The 25,701-nt window shown below is 44.3% G+C and overlaps 1 protein-coding gene across 2 annotated transcripts in view; it reads right to left on the reverse strand.

Annotated features, from left to right (window-relative positions):
- Positions 1 to 25,701, reverse strand: part of Slc9a3 (solute carrier family 9 member A3) — a 48,466-nt gene that overhangs the window by 14,123 nt on the left and 8,642 nt on the right. For both annotated transcript variants that reach the window (XM_050145707.1, XM_050145708.1), the window contains exons 2-3: positions 2,430 to 2,732; positions 783 to 943 (exon numbers count right to left, since the gene is read on the reverse strand). In XM_050145707.1, coding sequence (XP_050001664.1) covers positions 783 to 943; positions 2,430 to 2,732 — 464 coding nt within the window. The remainder of the gene's footprint in view (positions 1 to 782; positions 944 to 2,429; positions 2,733 to 25,701) is intronic.

Here is a 25,701-nt window from a genome sequence, read left to right on the forward strand (position 1 = left end):
TTCCTGACTGAATGTGTTTCTTCCACTTAATGTTGTGTGCTGACCACAATACCTCAGAATGCAACTGTTTGATAGGAAGTCTTCAAAGAAGCAGCTAAGGTTAAATGAGAGCAATAGAGTAGATCTTGCTGTATAAGAAGAGTGCAGGACACAGACACACACACAGAAGATGGCATCTGCAGGCCAGGGAAAGGAATACTCCAGACCCAACCTCCAGAGCCAACTGCCATGCTTGGTTCTCAGCCTCCAGTCTTGAGAATTAAAACAATAAATCCCCACTGTTTAAGCCCCAGCTTCTGTGGTGTTTTGTTACTGGTGAGCCCCACAGATGAATGCAATTCCTGTAAGACTTCGTTGTTTGTCTGTTTCTCAGGAACTAGTGTGTAGTAGCAAGTGTGGGTCCAAAGTTATAGTCCTCTGGGGGATGTAAATAGAGGGATTTCAACAGGGCAGAATTACCTCCAAAGGCATGGAATGGGTGGGCCTAAGATTGTGAAAGAGATAAATTGGATGAAGCTGAGTTAGGGAATCAGAAGAAGGTGAGAGCCTGTCCCTCCAATTCATACCCCAAGGCTGCTGCACCAGTGAGCAGGGACAGATGAAGGACACACCCTGCAGGGTGTTGCAAACATGGCTGTAAACAAAGACCATGTGTAAATAATATCCCTCTTCCTAGCTTATCTGTCTGAGGCATATTGGTACTGCCCACTTGTCAAGGTATCCTCGAACTTCAAGCAAGTGAAATGTTCTGTAGCTTCCTCAGGGACCCCACCATCACTCACCACAGTCACTGCATCATTCAGCAGTGACTCTCCGAAAACAATGATGAAAAGAACTTCATTGACGTGGACTTCCTCAAACACAGCTAGCACAGCCACAGGGTCCACAGCAGCAATGAGGCTACCAAAAAGCAGGAAATCCAGGAGTCCAATCTTCAGGTCACCTGCAACAGATGTGGACCATGGAACAAGGGCTAGCCACCTGGACCACTCCACCAGGTCCCTAGGAGATTAGAGGCACCAGGAATAAAGGGTAGACACAACTCTTCCCAGGGCTACCCAGTGACAAAGAATCTGAGACTGGAGCTTGCAGCCAGACATCCCAAGAATGTGTAAGGCTTCACTTCTTCACTAGTTTCAAGGCTACCCTAGCAGGGCCAGACTCTTGTTCTAGAATCTTGACAGAAACAGAGTACATTCCAAAAACAAGCTGGATCCCAGCAGATGTACAGTTCACTAAATCAGGACTGGCTCTCCCGCCTGGACAGTGCACCCATATTTGCCATGTGTCTGGAACTGGTAAGTTGCAAGACAGCTAGCCTAAGCTAACTCTCCCAGTAAGGATGAGTGAGCCCCAGCCTTGAGCTACAGACTACAGAGACTGACCACTGCCTAGGCAAATGTGGGTATACCATCAGCCAAAGTCACAGAGGAAAGGGAGCTCATGGGATCAGCATGATTTTTCTTGGTCAGCCTTGACCAGCTAGTTCCCAAAGGTGGAACACAGGCCAACATCATTTGTCTATCATGGGGGATGGGTCTGTAGGCAGCGATGTACAATGATGCTCGTTATTAAAAGACGCTGTGGTATAACAATTCTTCATGGCTATGGCCTGTTAGCAAGATGGGCCCACCACCTTATGGTATCACCAGTGTGACCAGTAGTACCCCATCCAGAGGATGCCTATAGTTTTATTAGCCAGGCAGGTCCTTACCATTGGTGTCTCTAGTGGATGCAGGAACTCAAGGGAACTCCCTAAAAAGATAAGATCCCAAGCAATTGATAGTTCCTGGGTTTACTGGTCTCTGCTTCTCCTTGGTCTCTAGGATTTCAAGGGCCTCATTCACTCACTGAATGTGCCAAAGGGAAAGTCCTGACTCTGAGTCCTCCTGTGAACACCTACTTACACCTGCTCAGGCATCACCTGCTGTCTCTCAACTGGACAAAGATTCGGCACAGAGGGTGGAGTGTTCCTGGGAGGTAACCAAGGCTAAGTGAAGTAATCACTAGCAGATTTGAGCAGAAACAGCACAGATCACTCAAGACTTTGGGGTGCTCAACTCTGTAATTCACTCATGAGGCTAGGAGCTGTCCATCTTTTTCATCTCCTTCTGTGAGGGGTGAACAGCTGGTTCACACCACACTGCCAACTATGACAGGAGTAAGAACAGCTGCCTATACACACCTACCCATCCCGCTGCTCCGTGTGGTCACAAATCTGTGCTGAACATAACGAAACAGCCTCAGTTTGCAGATGTCCCAAAGAAGCATATTATAGACGAAACCTTCTTTCAAATACCAGGCTAAGTAGTCCCCAGAGATACTACCCATCATCCTTAGCCCCAACCCTCCTACGACTGTGATTTGGGCCCTTACCTTGGCTCAACAGAGTGACTTGGACTCACCCAGAGGGCAATACATAGACTTACCCATGATGCCACTGAGGTAAACACCATAGAGGGACAGTCCTGTGGTGGCTGCATTCCATATAGTGCCAATAACAGCATATAGCAGAATGGTGCCCAGGTTACCAAAGAAGAGTCGATTGGGCATGAAATATCCAGCATCCAATACGATGGGGGGCAGCAGGTAGAAGAAGAAGACCGTGGGTGTGAGTGTGAAGGATGCAATGTGGTCAGCTGCCCAGACAATGCCGCCCAGCACCAGGCCCAGAACGATGAGCAGAGCACTCTCAGGGACGATACTGGTGACCTTGTGGGACAGGTGAAAGACTGTGGGAAGGAAAGAGAGTCTGGGATATGAGATCCTATAAGGGACCACAATGATAAAACACAAGGTCCCCCAGAGGAATGGGAGGAACTGGAGGGGCGGACCCCCTACTAGCAAGGCACCCATGAGATTGAGGTAGTCACTGGTTTCTTGCAAGTTTGAAAACTGGGAAGTCAACTAGTTTCTACCTGGGGTTTTGAAGACCCTTCCTGCAGGACTTGCTATCAGTGGTTCTCAGTCTGTGGGCCACAGCCGCCCAATCCACTGGAAAGCACAGATGTTTACATTGCAGTTCACAAGAGTAGCAAAATTATAGTTATGAAATAGCAACAACAATAATTTTTGGTTGAGGCCACCACAACATGAGGAACTGCATTAAAGGGTCACAGCATTAGGAAGGCTGAGAACCACTGCACTAGATGGACCTCTTCCTAGGTGCCTGGGGTAATGTAAAGCTCTGCCCGCCCCCAGCCACCCACAGCTGATGGTGATAAGCAGGTCCTTCTGGAGATTAATTGTTCCCACCCACGGCTGATGGTGGTAATTGTGGAGATGAATTGTTCCCACCCACGGCTGGCACACATGGACAGAGCCAAGGGCTGGATAGAGCTCAGTCACACCAAGCCAGTGTCTCTACCTTGTGGAATCTCCATGTTCACACGAGGGTGACAAAGTATGTTCACCAGATGACAGAAGCTCCCACCCCATGACAGACTCCGCGGGTAGAGGCTACATAGCAATTGAGAGGGAATGACCTAAGTTGGGCAGATGGACATCCCTTGCTTCCCAGGTAGGTGCCCTGCACCCCAATTTGATCTGGATGTTCCAGAGGTTAAACCTGTTTCACTGCGGTCACCTTTAGGAAACCCAAGCTCCTCATGTCCCCCATGACTCATTTGGGGTCACAGCCATTTAGGAGCAGTAGCTCCTATAGCAAGGGTCTCCAGAACCCTTGGAAGAAAGACCACCCATCTCCAACCCCTCAGACCCCTGGGACTCCTTAGCCATCACCAACCCTGCTAGAGCTTGACAGGTGCCCAGCTCTGCCCTGTGAAGAAGCACAGACATTTGGTCATGGATCTCGTGTGTGATTTGGACTCAAGAGAAAAGTGATCATAATTCCTATGCTAAGCCTGATTTGAACACAATTGGAATGAAGACAGAAGGGCTTCCTCCTTTGGCTTAAACAACGTTTTATACCATCAAATTCATTCACTGAGGCTGTCATGCTGATGAGATCTCTGAAATCTAAAAAAAATGTGGAATACTGAGGGGACTTAAGAGGTGAGTGAACAGCCATGTGGCAGGGCACCCCACTCTCTAGGACCTCCCCAGTGGGACAAAACCCCAGGCCGCTCCCCCAACTCCTTGGCTTTTCTAGTCAGCCAGCAGGGAATTTCCTGCAGGTAGACTCCCCCCAAACCCAGCCCCATCCACTGGACCCTCCAAGCTACTAGCCACACCCTGCCTAAGAGCTGAGAGCTTGCTACAATATTGAGGGGACCAAGAGAGAGCACCAAGAATGCGAACCAGGAGAGAAGACCAAGGAAGCAGGCTAATGGAGACCTCAGAGGCTTTCTGAGACAGACATTGACAGTACAGAGCAGACCAAGAAAAACTCCCAAACACTCAGACAGCCACGGCAAGGATCGGACCAAGACACAAAGACACTGCCAGCCTCATTTGAGGGACAAGACGGGTAGGTGCCAATTCCTCCAACAACCTAAAAAAACAACATGGCAACATCAGAACCCAGTAGTCACACAACAGGAAGACTTGATCATCCTAACCCAGAAGGAACAGAAGAAAATAAATTTAAATGTAACTTTTTGAAAATGATGAAGACCTTTAAAGAGGAAATGAAAAACTCCCTTAAAGAAATGGAGGAAAAGACAAACAAAAAAATTGGAAGAAATTAATAAATCCTTCAAAGAAACCCAAGAAAAAGCAATCAAACAGGGGAAGCAAACAGTTCAAAGTAATAAAGAAAACACAAACTGAGGGAATTCTGGAAATAAAAAATCTGGGTAAATGAACAGGAACTGCAGAGACAAGTATAACTAACAGAATACAAGCGATAGAAGAATGAATCTCAGGTGATGAAGATACTATCGAGGAAATAGACTCATTGGTCAAAGAAAACATTAAATCAAACAAATTCTTCACACAAAACATCCAGGAAATCTGGACACCATGAAAAGACCAAACCTAAGAATAACAGGTATAGAAGGAGAAGAACTCCAGCTCAAAAACACAGAAATATATTCAACAAAAAAATCATAGAAAAAAAAACTTATCCAACCTAAAGAAGGATATCCCTATGAAGGTACAAGAAGCTTACAGAATACCAAATAGACTGTATAAAAAAAAGTCCCCTCGCCATATAATAATCAAACACAAAACATACAGAATAAAGAAAGAATATTAAGCTGGGCGATGGTGTTGCACACCTTTAATCCCAGCACTCAGGAGGCAGAGGCAGGTGGATCTCTGTGAGTTCGAGACCAGCCTGGTCTACAGAGCTAGTTCCAGGACAGGCTCCAAAGCCACAAAGAAACCCTGTCTCGAAAAAAAGAAAGAAAGAAAGAAAGAAAGAAAGAAAGAAAGAAAGAAAGAAAGAAAGAAAGAAAGAAAGGAAGGAAGGAAGGAAGGAAGGAAGGAAGGAAGGAAGGAAGAATATTAAGAGCTGCATAGTAAAAAGGTCAAGTAACATATAAAGGTAAACCTATCAGAATTACACCCAACTTCTCAATGGAAACCATGAAAGCCAGAAGGTCCAGGATAGATGTGTTGCAGACACTAAGAGATCACAGATGCAAGCCAAGACTAATATACCCAGCAAAGCTTTCAATCACCATTGATGGAGAGAACAAGATATTCCATGATAAAAGCAGATTTAAACAATATGTATCCACAAACCCAGCCTTACAGAAAATACTAGAAGAAAAACACAAACCCAAGGAAGCTAACTGCACCCACAAAAACACAGGCAACTAATAACCCGCCCCCCCACCAGCATAGCCCAAAGAAGGGAAACACACAAACACTACTACTGAAAAATAACCAGAATTAACAACCACTGGTCATTAATATCAATGGACTCAATTCACCTATAAAAAGACACAGGCTAAGAGAATGGATATGAAAACAGGATTCAACCTTCTGCTGTATACAAGAAACACACCTCACCCTCAGACAGACACTACCTCAGAGTAAAGGGCTGGGAAAATGTTTTCCAATCAAATGGACCTAAGAAAAAAGGTGTAACTATTTTAATATCTAACAAAATAGATTTCAAGCTAAAATCAGTCAGAAGAGATGGAGAAGGACACTTTATACGCATAACAGGAACAATCCATCAAGATGTAGTCTCAATCCTGAACATCTATGCCCCTAATATAAGAGCACCCACATATATAAAAGAAACATTATTAAAACTTAAATCGCACATTAAACCCCACACAATAATAGTAGGAGACTTCAACACTCCACTCTCACCAATGGACAGGTCAATCAGACAGAAACCTAACAGAGAACTAAGAGAATTAATGGAGGTAATGAATCAAATGGACTTAACAGACATATATAGAACATTCCATTCAAACACAAAACAATATACCTTCTTATCAGCACCTCATGGAACCTTCTCTAAAATTGATCACATACTCGGTAGCAAAGCAAACCTCCACAGATACAAAAAAAAAATTGGAGTAACCCCCTGTGTCTTATCAGATCACCAGGAATTAAAGTTAGAATTTAACAACAAGACTACTCTCAGAAAGTCTACAAACTCATGGAAATTGAACAGTGAACTACTGAGCCACCTGGATCAAGGAAGAAATAAAGAAAAAATTAAAGACTTCCTAGAATTCAATGAAAATGAAGGCCAAACATATCCAAACCTATGAGACACTATGAAAGCAGTGCTAAGAGGAAACTTCATAGCACTAAGTACCCACATAAAACGGAGAAAGCTCACACTAGAGACTTAACAGCACACCTGAAAGCTCTAGAACAAAAAGAAGCAGACTCACCTAGGAGGAGTAGAAGACAGGAAATAATCAAATTGAGGCTGAAATCAACAAAATAGAAACAAAACAATACAAAGAATCAATGAAACAAAGAGTTGGTTCTTTGAGAAAATCAACAAAATAGACAAACCCCTATCCGAATTAATCAAAAGAAAAAGAGAGAGAACATCCAACTCAACAAAATCAGAAATGAAAAGGGAGACATAACAACAGACACTAAGGAAATTCAGAGAATCATTAGGTCATACTACAAAATCTTGTACTCCACAAAATTAGAAAATGTAAAAGAAATGGACAATTTTTAGGTAGATACGATATACCAAAATTACTACTCTCTTCATATCTCTTCAACATAGTGCTTGAAGTTCTAGGAATAGCAATAAGACAACATAAAGAGATCAAGGGGATTCAAATTGGAAAGGAAGAAGTCAAACTTTCATTATGTGCAGATGATATAATAGTGTGCATAAGTGACCCCAAAAACTCTACTAGAGAACTCCTACAGCTGATAAATACCTTCAGTGATGTGGCAGGATACAAGATCAGCTCAAAAAAAATCAGTAGCCCTCCTATACACAAATGATAAAGAAGCTGAGAGGGAAATCAGAGAAACATCGCCTTTCACAATAGCCACAAATAACATAAAATATAATGGGGTAACACTAGCCAAAGAAGTGAAGACCTATTTGACAAGAACTTTAAGGCATTGAAGAAAGAAATTGAAGAGGACACCAGAAAATGGAAGTATCTCCCATGCTCTTGGATGGGTAGGCTCAACATAGTATAAATGGCAATCCTACCAAAAGCAATCTATAGAGTCAATGCAATCCCCATCAAAAATCCAACACAATTCTTCACAGACCTTGAAAGAACAATAATCAACACCATATGGAAAAACAAAAACCCAGGATAGTCAAAACAATCCTGTACAATAAAGGAACTTCTGGAGGCATCACAATCCCTGACATCAAGCTCTATTACAGAGCTACACAGTAATTAAAACAGCTTGGTATTGGCATAAAAACAGAGAGGTTGACCAATGGAATAAAACAGAAGACCCGGATATTAATCCACGCACTTATAAACACCTGATTTTTGACAAAGAAATTAAAATTATACAATGGAAAAAAGAAAGCATCTTTAACAAATGGTGCTGGCATAACTAGATGTTAACGTGTAGAAGAATGAAAATAGATCCATATCTATCACCATGCACAAAACTCAAGTCCAAATGGATTAAAGACCTCAATATAAATCTGAACACACTGAATCTGACAGAAGAGAAAGTGGGAAGTAGTCTTCAATGCATTAGGAAGTAGTCACTTCCTAAATATAACCCCAATAGCACAGACATTGAGAGCAACAATAAATAAATGGAACCTCCTGAAACTGAGAAGCTTTTGTAAAGCAAAGGACAAAGTTAATAAGACAAAAAGGCAGCCTACAGAATGGGAAAAGATCTTCACCAATCCCCACATCAGACAAAGAACTGATCTCCAAAATATATAAAGAACTCAAGAAATTAGACATTAAAATTCTAAATAACTCAATTTAAAAATGGGGTACAGAACTAATCAGAGAACTCTCAACAGAAGAATCTCAAATGGCCAAAAGATACTTAAGGAAATGTTCAACATCCTTAGCCATTAGGGAAATGTAAATCAAAACAACTTTGAGATACCATCTTATATCTGTCATAATGACTAAGATCAAAAACACCAATGATGGCCTATGCTGGAGAGGATGTGGAGTGAGGGGAACACTCATCCATTGCTGGTGGGAGTGCAAACTTGTAAAACCACTTTGGAAATCAGTATGGCGATTTCTCAGAAAATTGGGAATCAACCTACCTCAGAATCCAGCAATACCACTCTTGGGCATATACCCAAAAGATGTTCAATCATACTACAAAGCCATTTGTCCAACTATGTTCATAACAGCATTATTTGGAATAGCCAGAACCTGGAAACAACCTAGATACCCTTCAATGGAAGAATGAATAAAGAAAGTGCGGCACATTTACACATAAGAGTACTACTGAGCAGTTAAAAAAAAAAGTGACATCTTGAATCTTGCATGCAAATGGATGGAATTAGAAAACACTATCCTGAGTGAGGTAACCCAGACCCCAAAAGATGAATATGGTATGTACTCACTCATAAGTGGATACTAGCTATAAACTAAGGACATTGAGCCTATATTTCATGATCCTAGAGAAGCTAAGTAAAAGGTGAACCCCAAGGAAAACATATATAGATCCACCTGGAAATTGGAAACAGACAAGATCACCTGAAAAAATTGGGAGCATAGGGGTGGGGGGAGAAGGGAGCATGGAAGGGGACGAGAAGGGGAGAAGGGGAGGGTTGAGGAAATCTTGAGGGAACGGGATAGTTGAGATGGAGGAACAGCAGATAGATATGAGAGCAAGGAAAGAGATATCTTAATAGAGGGAGCCATTATAGGGTTAGCAGAAACCTGGCTCTAGAGAAATTTCCAGAAACTCACAAGGATGACCCCAGCTAAGACCCTAAGCAATAGAGGAGATAGTGCCTGATCTTCATTTGCCCTGTAGTCAGACTGATGAGTATTTTATTTTATTTTTTTTTTTGCTTTTAGATTTTCTTTTTTTTTCTTTTTTTTCTTTTTTTTTAAATTTATTTATTAAATATTTCTGTCTCTTCCCCACCTCCGCCTCCCCTTTCCCTCCCCCCCCCCCAATCATGTCCCCCTCCCTCCCTCCCGTCCCGTGGGAAGTCCAAGGAAAACCCTCCTCTATCCAGGTCTCGTAAGGTGAGCATCCAAACAGCCTAGGCTCCCACAAAGCCAATACATTTAAATATCACCACAAAACCTCATCCAGCAACTGATAGAAACAGAGGCAGAGACCCACACTGGAGCACTGGACTGAGCTCCCAACGTTCAGTTGAAGAGTGGGAGGAATGAGAATTTGAGGAAAGAGATCAAGACCATGATGTGTTCACCCACTGAAACAGTCTACCTGAGCTAATGGGAGTTCACAAACTCCAGCTGTACTGGGAAGGAACAAGCATAGGACCAAACTAGTCCCTCGGAATGTGGTTGACAGCTGCATGGATGGGGAAGACTGAGGGGCCACAGGCAATGGCACCAGGATTTATCCCTACTACATGTACTGGCTTTTTGGGAACCTATTCTCTTTGGATGGATACTTTTCTCAGCATAGATATAGTAGGGAGGGCCTTGGACCTTCCACAAAGCAAAGTGACTTACCCTCTCTGAGGATTAGGGAGGGGTGGAGTGGTAGGGTATGTGGAGGGATTGGGAGGAAATGGGAGGAGGAAAGGGAGTGGGAACTTGAATTGGTATTTATTAAAGATCTAATAAAAAATGTGTATGCCCCCTAGCCCAACACTCCCACTCCCAAACATCCAAAATTCCTCTTGGGCCAAGGTGGTGTGGTAACCAAACAGGGTCTGAACTCAGAAAAAGTACTTCCTGGTGAGGCCGATGATGGTGGGGCCTGCAGGATGGATCCACCCTTCTGAACTGGATAGCCTTGACAGGGCTCCCTGGCTGGTTTCTCCACAGGTAATTGCAGGGATTGTAGGGATCAGGTGGGCTCCTCCACCCTGTGGGTGGAGGTTGCTACTGTCCTTAACCATGACAGTCCTGAACTACATACAAGCCTGGAGAAAAGCAAATGTCAGATCAGGTTGGCACTACTACCAACCTTCTCACCTATCACCAGAAATCACCGACCTAACAGAGACTCAGTCACATCACTGGTTACCACCTGTAGTCAGCAGTCCAGGGAGGGTCAGGTTTTAGCTGACATAGACAGATGGCTTGTGTTTCGGGGTTGGAAGAACTGCTTGTCTGTACCACACATCTTTCCTCATCCCGGGCACACATCTTACCAATTTGAATCAAGTTTCTCTTCTCTGAGAGTTTCCACTATTATCAGGTGGAGTTAGCTGTGGGGCCTATCTCGTAATACTAAGGGCTTGGCAAGACCACAAACATGAGTATATGATTATATACATGCCTGGGACAAGTATATAAGAAAAGGTACCAGTTTAGAAGGAGGGAAGCTGCTGAAGGGTGTTGCCAGGGAAATTTCTTGATTCCTTGGGCCCTGTCCAGGGTTATCCAGTCTTTTGAGGTACCAAGAACACTAGCAGAAATATATCTGGAGGATCTGATATTTCTGGAGTTTACAGGCTTACATTCTCTCATAGGGTGCTGTCTCTAATCCAGGGAGAGGTCATGATGTGGATGAGAGGATCCTAGATATGTGCTGCCCACAGGAGTTGGGGACAAATATGTGTGACATCACCAGCTGCACACAGAAAGCTTGCATCCTCACTCTGGACCCTATGGCCATGGGCAAGGGCAGCCCAGGAATCCTAGCAAATTTTGATATCCAACTTGTAACTCCCACCCTAGGGCTCTGCATTCTTAGACCCCAAGGAGTTGTGCTGAGGAGTTCTTGTGAACCTTGGGATGAAACTGTGATGCCAGAGGAATTCTATAAACCTGTGCCTTGGCTTTCCACCTCTCTGAGTCAAGAGAAGGTTCACACTTCCTATTCTGCCTATTAACTCTAAGAGTTGAGCTCTGGGTTCAATGGCTCTGTTCAGAAATGTCTGGAGCCCCTATTTCCTCGAAGACTGGCAGAAGCTGCTCCATGACCATAGTTTCCCATGTGTTGTAATTGTGGTTCAGCTTCTTCTCAGGGCAGAAACCCTCCAATCCCACAGGACCCACGTACCGGGCTTACAGGAAGCTGTGTAGAAGCCACAGAGTTCATGTGCATGTCCTGCCTTTCTTCACACCCTGGGCTGGCCCCAGTTAGGGGGTCACGTTTATCCCATGCCCTACTAAGAGTCTCAGTTAGAAAGTCGGTGCCTTGTGCCCTTTGAGTCACTAAAGTCTGAGTCTTTTTGATGAAGGGTCATGAAAAACGAACAGAAAACCTCTGAGATTTGACCACACCCAAACTGGGAGGTTGCCTTCTGCTCAGGACTTTGGTCTTTTCCTACACCCTCTCTCCATAGTATAGACCACAATTATCTCACCTCTGTGAAGTTCCCTTTGACAGCTGAGACTAGGGATGGTACCAGACCATTCTTATCTCTAGAACAACAAGGCAAGTCTGCCCTTTAGACACCAGCAGCTAATCCCTTCTTTTTGGTTGCTGGTGACTGTAAGATCTCAAGAACTAGAGTATAGGTGCATGGAAGGCAGGCTGGCTTCAGAATTAAGCCCTGAAAATCCCAGGAAAATGAAAACCTCTTCACTTCTCTGAATATCTGTCTATGTGTGGTGTAGATGGGATGAAGACTACTTTTGTCCTTTGTCATCTCTGTGATAGAAGGACCAAGTTTGAAGATATATATTTCCACCCATGAAAGAAGCCAGAAGAGTGGAGGACAATACGTTCTTAGGTCCAAAGTGTCTCCTGGAAGTCCATTGCTGCCCGCTGCCTACCTCACAGTCCAATATCTCACTGAGGACTAAAGCCTGCTTTCTTTTACAATTTGTGGGTGCTGGCGGCTATCCATGATCCTGTCTGTGAGCTGCTATTTACAGCATTTGATAGTTTATTGATTGGGATGCTAGTCCTTTACATAAACCGTGCTGTAAAATCCTGATCCCCCGCCCCCCTCGACTGCTCACAGCCCTCTGTCCAAGCATGCCAGTGTAGGCCTGCTGTGTCCTGGTTCTATCAGGCCTTGCCTTAATGTATTCTGGGTAGTCAGTCTGTCCCTGGAACCTTAAGTGGACAGCAATGCAGGCCTGCTGTGTCCTGGTTCTATCAGGGCTTGCCTTAAGGTATTCTGGGTAGTCTGTCCCTAGAACCTTAAGCAGACAGTGCTTCCTGTCAGAAAGGGCTCAGGCCAGTCTGCTCTGCTTATTTTATTTTTAATACCACAAGTTTTGTAAAAGACACATTTCATTCTTAAAAATAATTTGAGGGGGCTGAAGACATGGCTTAGAGGTTAGGAGCAGACTCTTCCAGAGGTCCTGAGTTCAATTCCCAGCAACTACATGGAGGCTCACAACCATCTATAATGGGATCTGATGCCCCTTTCTGTCATACAGGTGTGCATGCAGGCAGAATACTATGTACAAAGAAAGGAAGAAAGGAAGAAAGGAAGAAAGGAAGAAAGGAAGAAAGAAAGAAAGAAAGAAAGAAAGAAAGAAAGAAAGAAAGAAAGAAAGAAAGAAAGAAAGAAGAGGAGGAGGAGGAGGAGGAGGAGGAGGGAGGGAGGGAGGGAGGGAGGGAGGGAAGGAAGGAAGACCTGAGGACAGATGTTAACACGAACGCCCCACTTTCCGCGTGTGGTTTTTGTTTCTCCTATTTCCAGGGAGCTTCCTGAACTCCAGAGCAGATGGCTGGCTCCATCCGTAGTCCCCCATGACCTGGTGAGGTGGAGGTATTGGCAGCGTTCCTGCAATGGTTTGAAATGGGGCAGCAGGCACCCACACCTGGACTATCCCAGGTTTCCTCCTCTGTGCATCGTCCCTCCCATCATCTTAATTTCACTGAAAGTCTCCAGCCTTTCATCTTGCAGTTGTGTGAGCTGAGCCATCTCTTGCTGCTTCCTACTATTCTTATTTACTTCTCAGCCTGATGTTGGTGAGCTCACACCCATTCTCAAAGCTCTGAAAATCATGTCCAGGTCATCATGTCTAGCAAAGAACTCTAGGTTCTGGAATCTACACACTGACCCTGTATCACTCGTGACTCCAGGAGCTTTTTTCCCCTTCCCTGGGTCTGGACACTTCCCCGGTTCGTGGTGAAACTAGTTGTCCCTGAGCAATCTCTGTGCATTGTGTTCCTGCCTGACTCGAACAACTTTCCTACTGATCTCAGCCACTTTTTCCAGGACCCTGTGTGTTCTTCTGGGCTGGATGACTCCTCTACTCCTCATTCTCCTGTAGCCAGTTTTGCCATGACTACAGGGAAAATTTCAGAGATCTGTCTCTGGGCCTCACTGGCCCTGAATTGGCAATTGATCATTTGCTCTAGGCAGGGATCATCCTCACTCAGTGGAATTCCTGGTGGTTGGGGTCCATAGAGCCCACTGGGCACAGCCTAGAGCAGCCTAGTCTGCTGCTCTGTGTGTCCCTATGATTACCTCCTGAGCAGTAATCTGCATTGTAATTAGCTACTTAAGCCAGAGGTTCAATTGGCTTTAAGTAGCAATTTGCTGGTAGCTCGGCAATTACAGACATAATGGGCATTCTAGAAATTAGTAGGCCAGCTGCTGCAGAACAATCCTACAGTAAGTAGTCCCTGCTTCCTGTGCTGTAAGGGTGAAGTCCTTCTTTAGTTGGTCACAAAGGTGTGATGTGTAGCAGGAGACATCCACGTACAAGAATGGCCCACGCTTGAGTTGTGGTCTGGAACTGCTTCTTCCAAGGTGCTGGGAGCATTTCTGTTGTGGTCTGTTATTTTAGGGATGGCAATATAGGTTGCAGGTTGCGGTGGTGAAATGTACACTATACACAGGCCTTTCTTTCTTCCTGTACTCTCTGCCCATATCACAGATGTGTCTATTATCTAATACATACCTTCCATCCAAGAAGTAGGTGCGTCTGCCCTGTGTTGTGGCTTTAGAGAAAGAAAGGCAGGAGACAGACCTGGTGGGGCCTAAGGAGGAGGTTTCAGTGGCTCTTCACAATGGTCTTCATCCGTGTATGATTTGTCCTTAAGTTGCCTGGAAGCCCACCCTTGGGGACTGGAAATACTACGCAGCATGGAAGGAGAATTTCTTCCCCACAGAAGAATGCTAGGCCTCCCACCAGCCCATTCATCTCCACAGGACAGGAGCCAAGTGGCTGAAGACTAGGCTCGTAGTATGTTCTTCCACACTGAAGTTCTCAAGTACACTAGGCTGTTAGGGAAAGTGTGCCCTATAAGCTACAAGAGCTGTTCTGGGCTTTTCATCCTAAACATACCCAAAGACTATGAGATAAAAGTTTGGTCCCCAGCATGGTGCTGTTGTGGAGTTTGTAGAAGGTAGAGTTAGGGAGATGCCGAGATCATTGGGAATCTTGTCTTGAGGGAGTTCATGACAGCCTTCTCTCCTTTGTTTTTTCCCTTTCGTTTTAAAGATTTGTTTTATTTTTACTTGTGTGTATGTGTGTAACTGCATGTGTTTTTTATGTGAGCCATGTAGAGGCCAGAGGGCACTAAATACCATAGAACTGAAGTTACAGGAGTTGGCAAGCCACCTGATGTGGGTACTGGGAATGGAGTTTGAGTCCACTACAAGAGCAGTAAGTACTGTTAACCCCTAGGCCATTTCTCTAGCCCCTCTCCTGTTTCTTTATGCCCCTAGCCATGAGGTTATAGGCTATAGGCTTTCTTGACTACAAAACATGAACTATGATGTCATGGTTCAAGAGCAATAGGCCAGTCATGGCCTGGAACCTCCAGGGCCATGAACCTAAATAAGTCATTTATTCTGGTAGGTCATCGCAGGCACTTTTTATAGTGATGGGAAGCTTACATTTACTGCTGCATTTACTGTCCCAGGATCTATCAGAATGTGTTCTTCTGGGGTTGGGGTCAGTTTTCTAACTGCCAAAGTCAAAATTAAAGCAAGCTTTGTGGAAACAAGAGCCAATAAAGCAGGTAACAGGGAGAGGGTCTCTTAGAGAACTAATAAAATATTCTAGGAACAAGGAAGCCAGAAAGGACAGAGGTGAGCCTTGATCCCTGTGTCAGCTGAGGATATTGCACCAGGAGGTGTCATAGACAGACACCAAAGCCCATAAGTAACTTATTGCTGAGGCTCAGAGTCACAGTTAATTAGGCACAAAATGGCACAGCCATCTGATGGTGACAACAAATGCTTTAGTTATAATTACAAACTCTGTGACTGAAGTGAAAGGTCTGAGCATTCGTAAACAGACACTTTGGGACCAGACACCAGAAAGAGCAGACGCTTCTCATGGAGACACCAGCGGACCCTGACCCTCTCACTGCTTGGCAATGCAGCTGGGGAAAGGCCTTGGTCAGGCCCAGAGTCAGCCCCACTGCCAAGGATCTTTCAAGGTGACAGACAGATTTAGCTGAGTCCTTGCAAATGCAGCAGCACAGTAAATCCCTTGGTTTTACTTTAACAGGTACAAGCCTTAGAGAATTAAACTCTGCCTAACAGAGCAAATGGACCGAGCAGTGAAAACCTGCCCAGAGGAAAGGAGCAGAAGCGCCTGACACAAGGAGCCCCCTCCTGTGCCACAGAGCAGGTCAGGGTCAGACATGAGCTTACACATGAATGTGCAGTTTCTTGTGCTCACATGGACACGCAGAGACAAACATATAAATGCCATAGGCACACTCACACACTAGAAACAAGATCCTTAAGTGAACCACCAGAAAAAGCCCAGAGTCTGTAAAGCCAGGAAGTCCAGACCAGCTGCCTCGCTTACACACAGAAAATCCCGTTTTTCTGACCTCAATATTACTTCTGTTTTCAGCTGTGCCCACTGGGCACCACAAGAATTTCGGTAAGTATGTCAGGTATAGCTCCAGGGCAGAAGGTAAAGATATTTATAGTCCACCTGGAGTCTAGCCAATTCCTCCTCCTGCTTGCATCCCACTAGGCAAGTACCTAGAAAGAAGTTCACACTGGTCAGGGTGGACCTGGTTTCTCCTGTTACAGGTAGGGAGCCCCTCTGTGAGCCAGGCCTTCTTCAGGACTGAGCAATTCGGAGAACGACTTTCTCAGTTCTAGCCCTGCTTCTTAGAAATGGCAAGGTATTTTCAACACTGTTAATTTATAAAACCTAGGAAAACACTGCTAATTTCTAAGTTGGTAAATTGTTGATGGTTTTCCGGGAAAGCAGTGTCTCCTTCTACGCTAAGCCATGTTGAGCAACAGAAGGTTCTCCTGCAGCCCCATACTCCTGTACTGGGAGATGGTTCCAGGGCCCTTTCACGTGTTCATGGGTTCTCCTCGTTGACTACCAACTATGTAAGATAATATTTTGGCTTATGTCCTCATCACCATAGAGGTCTATTTTACATCTACTAAAACTAATATTTTTGTGGGAAGTTTCTCAGATAGACTGGAGTGCAGATTCTTAGAGACCTCCTTCCCTTTGACCTGAACTAACTCAAAACCCTGTTCCAAGCTGAAAACTCAGGGACTGCTTGCCTTCAGTGGCTTCTGAGGGTCACTACACAAGACTGGAGTAGAGTGTTGACTTGAACAGAATGTGAGGTGAAGCATTTCATCGGAGCCTGGAGTTCAGAGTCAGGTGCAAGCACTGGTAAGAGTGCCAGAGCACGGCTATTGCCTCATCCTGTGCTCACCCCGTTTTCCGAGGTGCTGCCTACCAACATGGCAGGCATCTACCATGTGGCAGATGTTTCTAATGGTTCTGACCACAGATGTGCGCCTTAACAGCAACAGGTAACTGCTTATTAAGTGTACGCAGTGGGAACAGCATGGGCCTGTGGCGTAGTCAGAAGGCAGCCAGGTATCAGCCTTGCCCTCCTCTCCACAGTGTCTCCCCAGAGCTCTGAGGTCATGCTGCTCCTGCAATCTACACTTACAAAAGACGGTGAGTTTCCAGGTTTACTTATGATCTCACAATTGACTGTAACTTCAAACCAGAGAGAAGGACTTTAATAATCATATCTAATGACTGGGTGTTGGAGCAGCTTCCATTGTTCCAATTCACCCACAAGTAACAGTTTCAAAATTTGAAATAAATATACAAACAACAGCTCAAAACTGGAGAGACATTCAAACCTAGGAAAGAACCAGCCTGGAGGCTTCCACACCATCCTGAATCCTCCTAAGCACACATCCTAGCCACAGCTGAGCAACCGGACAAGCCTACCAGAAACCTTTGGCCACTGGCTGGAAAGCCAGAAGACAAAGATTCAAGCAGCTAATAAAAAGAGAGTAGCAAATCTCAGGAAGGAACGAACCGGAGACAGAAACCCCAGTCAATTCCTGTAATTTCCTGTGAATACCAGTCACAATAAGAACAGACAGTACTTGGAATTTCAGTCCACACAAAGGTCAGTTGCCTGGTAAGACCAACACCTCAAAACCCAGAGGGACACAGTAGCACCCAGTCTCTGCGGGGTATAAGTCACAATGTCTTGGACACAGTTATAAATCACTAGACATATAAAGAAGTAGGAAAATAGGACCAGCCATAAACAGCTGATGAGACCCTCACAGTGATGCAGACACTGGAACTATCAAATAAGGACTCTACAATAGCTTTAAAAATAGTTTAAAAAAATCAGAGGAAACATAATTATTTTTCTAAAAAATGGCCAATCTGGGAATTAAAGTAGGACCTAGGTTAGCAATTTTTATTAAAGAGAAGTAGTAATGCCACAAGATTTATGGGACAGTCAATCGATTAGCTCTGCAGAACACTGCTGCATTGTATGTAAACAAAAGGGCAAGGCTATGAAGAATTGTTCTAATAAAAGTTTATTTTAAAAAAAATAGGTGTCTGGTTCATTGAACATGGTTTCTTGACCCCTAAGATATGTTATAAAAAACATTCATGGAAATTCTGGAGTTGAGAATGCAATATCCAAAATAAAAATGTAGGCTGACTTCAATAGAAATGGTGCAAGAGTGAGCAATCTGAAGGCAGAGAAATCAGAGGTAAAAAGAGAAAACGCACACATATGTTTTTTGTTAATTATGAAGATGCCATGATCAACAGTGCAGTTTCAAAAGGACTAATGTGTGTGTGTGTGTGTGTGTGTGTGTGTGTGTGTGTGTGTGTGTGTGTGTAGTTGGGGCTCTAGAATGAAGGGAAAAGTAAGCAATGAGAGAATTTTGAAAAAAAAAAAAAAGTAGCAGAAAATTGTCCCAACTTGGTGAGAGACATTCTTACAGAGTTGAGAAATTCTACAAACTTCAAACAGAGTAATTTTTTTTAAAAAAAATTACACTCTATAGGATTAAATTCAATTAGTTAAAAACAAAAACTGAGAACACTGTAAATACATGTAATTGTTTCATTTTGTTTTTATCCCATCAAAGGATAGGAAAGGAACATGGGTCTGTGGTATGTCTGTGGCCTCTCTTGTCTCAGAGATCATCTGTCCCAGGGGCTGGTAGTTTTGACCGGGGCTGGAGCCTGACTGTGCAATGTGTCAGATGTCCTCAGGACCCCTCCACACTTCACTTTCCCCTCACTACACTATTAAAATACCACACTTTCAAAGCCGATGCCATGAATAGTGTTCTAACCGATCACAAACACTGTGATTCTGTTTTCCCTTTGGTTTATCAACAACCACACAGCGCTGTGTGGAAGCTGCAGATGAACAGGACAAAGTCCCTCACGCTACTTGTAGGAAAGGTCATTGCCAGCACATCTTGCGCGGCTGGAACTAGGGCACAGGCACCCTCCACCCAAGGTACACATACATCTCAATGATGTTGCAGAAATATTTTTATACTTCCTGAAAACAACGGGCATTTCAGGAGAACTTGGGGATAGTTGGGATACTGACAGGAACACAGGTGTCATCTGAGGGCAGAGGCTGCACTCAGGAAGTCCTTTTCGCTGTCTTGGTTTCTTCTCAAACATTTGAACAAATGGCTACCTGGAGGGCCTAAGGAGCTGGACACAGGAATCTAAAATGGACTGGGCTTTGGCCCACTGAGGTACCTATGATAGAGAAGTGGGGCTTTGACTTCTTAGTGGTGTTCCAATACACCATGCACACATCAAGGAGGTACCTGCTCTGTGGCTCTTCCCTCATCCCCATCATATCTGGCAATCCCTGAGCACATAGTCCTCCAGGAGATCCCTGCTATTTATCATGGTGGACTGAGATGGCACTAAGGGAAGCCTGGGCTCTCGGGCGGGAACCGTGGGCAAGCCCTGGCTTTCTGAAGCAGATCCTTGGGGGCCCCAAGCACCTGAACTCCAATCTTTAGTGCTGACCAGGCTGCATGTTTTGAGACTGAAAGGCAAAGCCAGCTCCTAGTAACCCATGACATAGCCAGAATAACTTTCCCCCAAGTCCCTTAAGCTCAGAGCAGAGACCTCAGAGAGGTCCCTGTCTTCTTTTTCAAATAGACCTCCAAACCTGTCCCATCTGTGCCTACCAAGACCTCACAAACTCTGAGTTACCTGAACATCATCCCTCTAAGGGCAGAACTGACTCACAGGGTACCTGGTAGGGATCTTGGATAGAGAATATTGTCTTAGGTCCTTTTACACAGGTAATAATAGCGTGAGGCTGAGTCCAGGGCCTTCGAGTTTGGAAGGAACCCACTGCCAGGCTGGAGATTAGGGGTAAGCAGTAGGCAAGGCACATCAAGACTCGGTTGGTACAACCGAGTAACTGTGTACCGTGGTATAGAGACGTGCTAACTGAGCCCAGCTATGATGGCTACAACTAACATACATGAGGTTTGGAGGGGCAGAGTTCACAGCTAAGCCAACACGGGTGACCTGGCACCACCCAGGACTTCCCTAAATCATGAAAAGTGCCAGAGGCCAGGCAAGCCATGCCCACGTTCTTCTCAGAGTCTATCACGTCATAGGAAGCCACTGTGAGAGGAATATGGGCCTGACAGAAGAGTGACCCAAGATCAAATTGATGTAAAATTCACTAAAGCAAAAGATCCTTGACAGACAGGAGACACAGGTGGATGTTCTAAGAGCTACAAAGAGTGTACAAGCACAATCCCTGTGGGGGAGACGCTATGAGTCTTGCTGACCTTCATACCAGCAAAGCATTTTCTCCGCGGACGTCTTTTGTGCAGATAAACTGTGTGACAATATCCTAAGGCTGTTGTTCACTGGGCCTGTGCCCATTCACATGGTCATGGTCACTACCACCTGGGAGCACAACATGTCTCCAAAGCCAGGACTTTGTCCCCATTCATTTCCTGGACTCAAAACAAGAACTCACCAGGACTACTGAGATTTGCTGTTCATATAGCACAGGCTATATATGAGTTGGAACTCCGAAAATTAAAAAAAAAAGTCATAAAGTAGCCCAGAGGCACAGGCCTTTAGTGTGGGCAGGGTTTGGACACACTGGGCAATGGTATGTGAAAATGTTGATGTGTTAATGGAGAATTCATGCCAACAGCCCACCCTTCACCTAGTTGTTCCCCTGAGACAGATGGTTCAGAGCCCAGAGGGATCTCCTGAGGGCCCCCACCAACACCTCCTGGGGCAAGGTGACCCTGCAAGGTACAAACAGCCCCTATCTGTGGAGCCAGAAGGGCACGGTCCCTGCACATCTGAGGGCTCTCTGTTCCCAGGACTTGCCTGTCCACTATCTAATAGGCAGTTTTATCTTTGGACTTCGTTTCCTGGTGTAAGATGACAATCTCATCTTTTCTGGATGTTGTGAAGATGAGAACTGGATCTTCAGAGAGTAGATGCTTTACTTTATTTTTGAACCCAAAGAAAACAAAAGGGCAGAGGGCTTATTTGTTGTATTTATTTCCAATGTTTTTACATAGGCCTAAGAGAAGTAGGGGGTTCTCCACAAATACCACACTGACATACCCCTGTTCTGTGTTCCAATGAGGTTTCATGCCCCCAGCACATGGTCCAGCCCAAGACTTACTCTGAAAACATCAGGGAATTGCAGTAGATGCATGGTCACCCATAATGGGCTGGAGGGGGGAAACACTGGACACTAGCACACTGGGCAAAGGGGTTTGACACTGAGAGGAGGTCCTGAGGAAGGCTTCCAAAGTCAGAAATCAACTATGAAAGAAGTCATGCAGTGTCTCAAACTCCACACAGAAAAGCACTTACATCTGCACCTCTTTGTCCCCAGAATGGCCAGATTATAACACCTCAGTGACCACTAGTTGCTTCCTAGTCCTGGCCCTGACCAAAAGGCTAAGGGAAAGCTTCAGAAGAAAATACATTAAAGAGAGGGACCTTAATACAAAAGCATAAGATGCAAAGATGGCCCATGTCAATGGGGACAGTGTCAGGGGACCAAGCAAGGCTGGGTAAGGAGGCTCTGAGTCTTTCAAGAAGAAAACAAGAGAGCCCTCAGAGCTCAAGCAGAGCACAGCAACATTTGGTGTGTGCAAAAATTCCCTGACCAGCACATAGGCCACAGCCAAGTCCCTTAAGGCCTTGTTTGCTGATATCAAGAGTCTGTCACAGGTGATATGACTGTCTATGTGGAAAGTCCAAAAAAATCAACAAAAGATTCTGAAACGAATGCGTGACTGCAGCAAGGTGACAGAATGCAGCACACTCACACACAATGTGTGACTGCAGCAAGGTGACAGAATGCAGCAAGGTGACAGAATGCAACACTCACACACAATGCGTGTCTGCAGCAAGGTGACAAAATGCGACACTCACACACAATGCGTGACTGCAGCAAGGTGACAGAATGCGACACTCACACACAAAGTCCACTACTCTACATACCAGCAAAAGAACATGACAAAATCTGAAATTTAAAACACTGCTATATACCTTAGCACAAAACTGAGGCATAAATCAACCTCGCCAGAAATGTCAAGATACGCATTACAAAAGCCATAAACTTTGATGGACTAAATCAGATGACAATAAATTAGGGTGTTACATGTTTGTGGATTAGAAGTCTGAATTTTGCCAAAATGTTGGTTCTTCCTGCTTCATCGCAGCAAGTTACTTTGTGAAGTCAGACATCCTGGTCTACAGTGCATTTGCAGAGGCAGAAGCCCAGGAACAGGTGCTCAGTGCTGAAGGAAAACAGGTGAAGCTGATACCACAATTGCCTGAACTATTGCAGTGAGGCTTAGGAAGTGCCCCGGAGAGCAGACAGATCACCACCAAAGACCGAGAGTAGGCAGAGAAGCATAGAAACTCAGCAGAGAGAGTAAAACGCAAAATTTTACAATTTCTAGAAGAAAATAACATGGAGGGGGGGAGAGTCTAGAATATCTCAGGTTAGTGATGACTCTTTCAATAAAACACTCAAAGCATGGTACACAAAAGAAAAAATGGATACGTTTTACTTCATTAAAATTTAAAACTTTGGAAAGGGGCTGGAGAGATGGCTCAGTGGTTAAGAGCATTGCCTGCTCTTCCAAAGGTCCTGAGTTCAATTCCCAGCAACCACATGGTGGCTCACAACCATCTGTAATGAGGTCTGGTGCCCTCTTCTGGCCTGAAGGCATACATGTAGACAGACTATTGTATACATAGTAAATAAATAAATATTTAAAAAAAAAAAAACTTTGGAAAGCTAGGGATGTCAGTCCTTAAAGAAGCACTTGCTGATAATGCATGAAACCTTGAATTCCAATCCCTTAGTAACCTCCCCACAATTAAATTAATTAAAAACTTGGGAAAAATCTGTGACTGTTCACCTGACAAAAATTAATATCTATAACATATTTAAAAACACCAAAAAGAACTTCTTAAAAGAAGAACAAGTGGCCAATAAATATTAACACATAAAAAGTTCAATATCCTTAACTATCCCTTAAACACAATTAAAACTACATTTAGATTCCATCTTTCTCTGTTCAGAATGGTAATCAAAAAAAAAAACCAAGCAACAAATACTTCATAGGATGTCATGGAAAAGGAACCCTAATACACTGCTAGTGGGAATGTAAATTTGGCAGTCATAAAAATGTGGTACATAAACAAATGAAGTTTCATAAAACCATAAAAAACAAAATTAAACAATATGGAGGAAAATAGATAGAAATGGAGATCATCATATTAAACAAAATAAACAAGACGCAAAAAGACAAATAGGGCATTTTTCTCTAACATGGTGTGATAGTTAATCTTGACTGTCAACTGAGTGGGATTTAGACTCTCCTAGGAGGCATACCTCTGGGTGTGTCTGTGAGGGTCTTTCTAGAGAGGAAAGACCGGCCCCAAATGTGGGCAGCACCATTCCAAGGGCTGGAGAAAGTGGTCTGAGCACCAGCGTTCATCTCTCTCTGCTTCCTGGCTGTGGATGCAGTGTGACCGACCAGCTGCCTTACACTGGCATTGCTGTGCCTTCCACACCGTGATAGAATATGCCTTCAAACTGTGAACCCATACACCTTTCTTCAAGATGTTTTTATTTTGAGGCATTTTGTCACAGAGATGTGAAAACTAACTAATAAATGCATACATATTCTCAAATTTTTATGGCCTGTAACAAGAAGATAAGCAGAAGACTTCCCACCAGCAGTGGGAATGGAAAGGGGGTTACAAGAGAGGGCAATTGGGGGTGGGTAAGTCAAGTACATAAAATATATGTGTGAAATTGTCATAATAAAACTCATTATTTTGTACTATAAATTTATGTTAACTCTAAAAGGTGAGATAAATAAAACAGTTATCTGGAAATTTGAAAATTAGAAACATTTATTTTAAAGGGACAAGTTCTTACTGCCCATAGCTCAGACTGACCTCAAACTCATCATCTTCTTGCTTCAGGATCCCAAGTGCTAGGATTACTGTCATGTGCTGTTTCCAGCTAAAATTAAGCACTTTTGCCCTGCAAAAGGCACTCTTAAGAGAATTAAAAGGTAAGCGACTGCCCTGGAGTGGAGCTGATATAACCAAGATCACTCCACTGAAGAAAACCAATTTTCCCTCTCCTCTCAGCTATCAGTTGCAAACAGCTTCTTGGTTAGGTTGGGACTTTGTGTTCACTTCCCATTCTCCATGCTGAGATTTTATCTGTGCAACCTGTCACAGTCTCAGTAAGCTTAAACGTGTGTCAACCCTGTTGTGTTTGGAAAATGCTGATTCCTTGGAGTCATCCACCACCTCTGCTTCCTCGTCTGCATAAATCCTTGAACCCTGAGGGTAAGGATATGATAAAGACATCCCATTTAGGGCGGAATGCTCCAAAGTAAGACTGTAAATTCTTAAACATATAACAAGTGGAGTCTACAGAATGGTTCCATTGGTAAAGGCGCTTTTTTCCTAAGCCTGATAACTTGAGTTTGATCCCTGGAACACACAAAAGAAGGGAACTGAGTCCTGAAAGTTGTGATGTCATCTCCTCACATGCACTGTGGCATGGGCACATACCCCAGCCACTGAACACACAAAAACATATGAACACACACACACAATTTAAACTAAAAATATTAACTTTCCTATAGTTGGGATCAGGATCCCACACTGTGGGTTTGGGTTATAAACAGCCAAACACAGCCTTGTGGCTCTCGCAGGCTGCCCATTTGTTCGCAGACGCTTCCTTTGGTAGCACACCTGGGGCTAGTCTGTCCTCACAGTGAGCACTCAAGACAGCACCCAGCAACAGTACGTTGTGTGGGAGGTACTGTGTCCTCAGGAATAGACTGCCCTCAAAGCTCATCTGTTTTTTGTGAATACCTACATTCACCTTCAAATCTCAAGAAACAGAAATAAAAACTGAAAGTCGGGCTGGCAAGATGGCTCAGCAAATAAGCCTGCTACCAAGCCTGAGAATCTGAGTTCCATTCTGGAGACTCAAATAATGGAAGGAGAAAACCAACTCCTAAAAGTTGTTCTCTGACTTCCACACCCATGCACGCACGCAAACACATGCACGCACGCGCACACACACATTTTATAAAGAATGAAATACTTTTTGCTGCATTTATTTGTTCATTTCATATGTGAGTGAGTGTGAGAGAGAGAGAGAAGGGAGAGGGAGAAAGAGGGAGAGAAAGAGAGAGTATTAGGACATGTAGAGGTCTGAAGATAATTTTCAGGAGTCAGTTCTTGCCTTCTGCCATGAGGGCCCCAGGAATGGAACTTGGGTTATCAGTCTTTTTAAAAATCAGGTAGTGATGATATGCAAGATATTCATCAGTATGGCTATAGGATAGGGTCATTTCAGGTTCTCTGTCCTCAGCTGCCCCAGGAACTAACTGGGGACATCGCCCTGGGCACCTGGGAGCACCAAATCTCTTGCCAACCCTAAGATGGCTCCCTTAATTAAGATGTGTGCTTCCCTGCTCCCCTATCC

The sequence above is a fragment of the Alexandromys fortis genome, unplaced genomic scaffold (genome assembly GCF_014885135.2).
Source record: "Alexandromys fortis isolate MF-2015 unplaced genomic scaffold, M_Fortis_MF-2015_v1.1 scaffold_50, whole genome shotgun sequence".
NCBI lineage: Eukaryota > Metazoa > Chordata > Mammalia > Rodentia > Cricetidae > Alexandromys > Alexandromys fortis.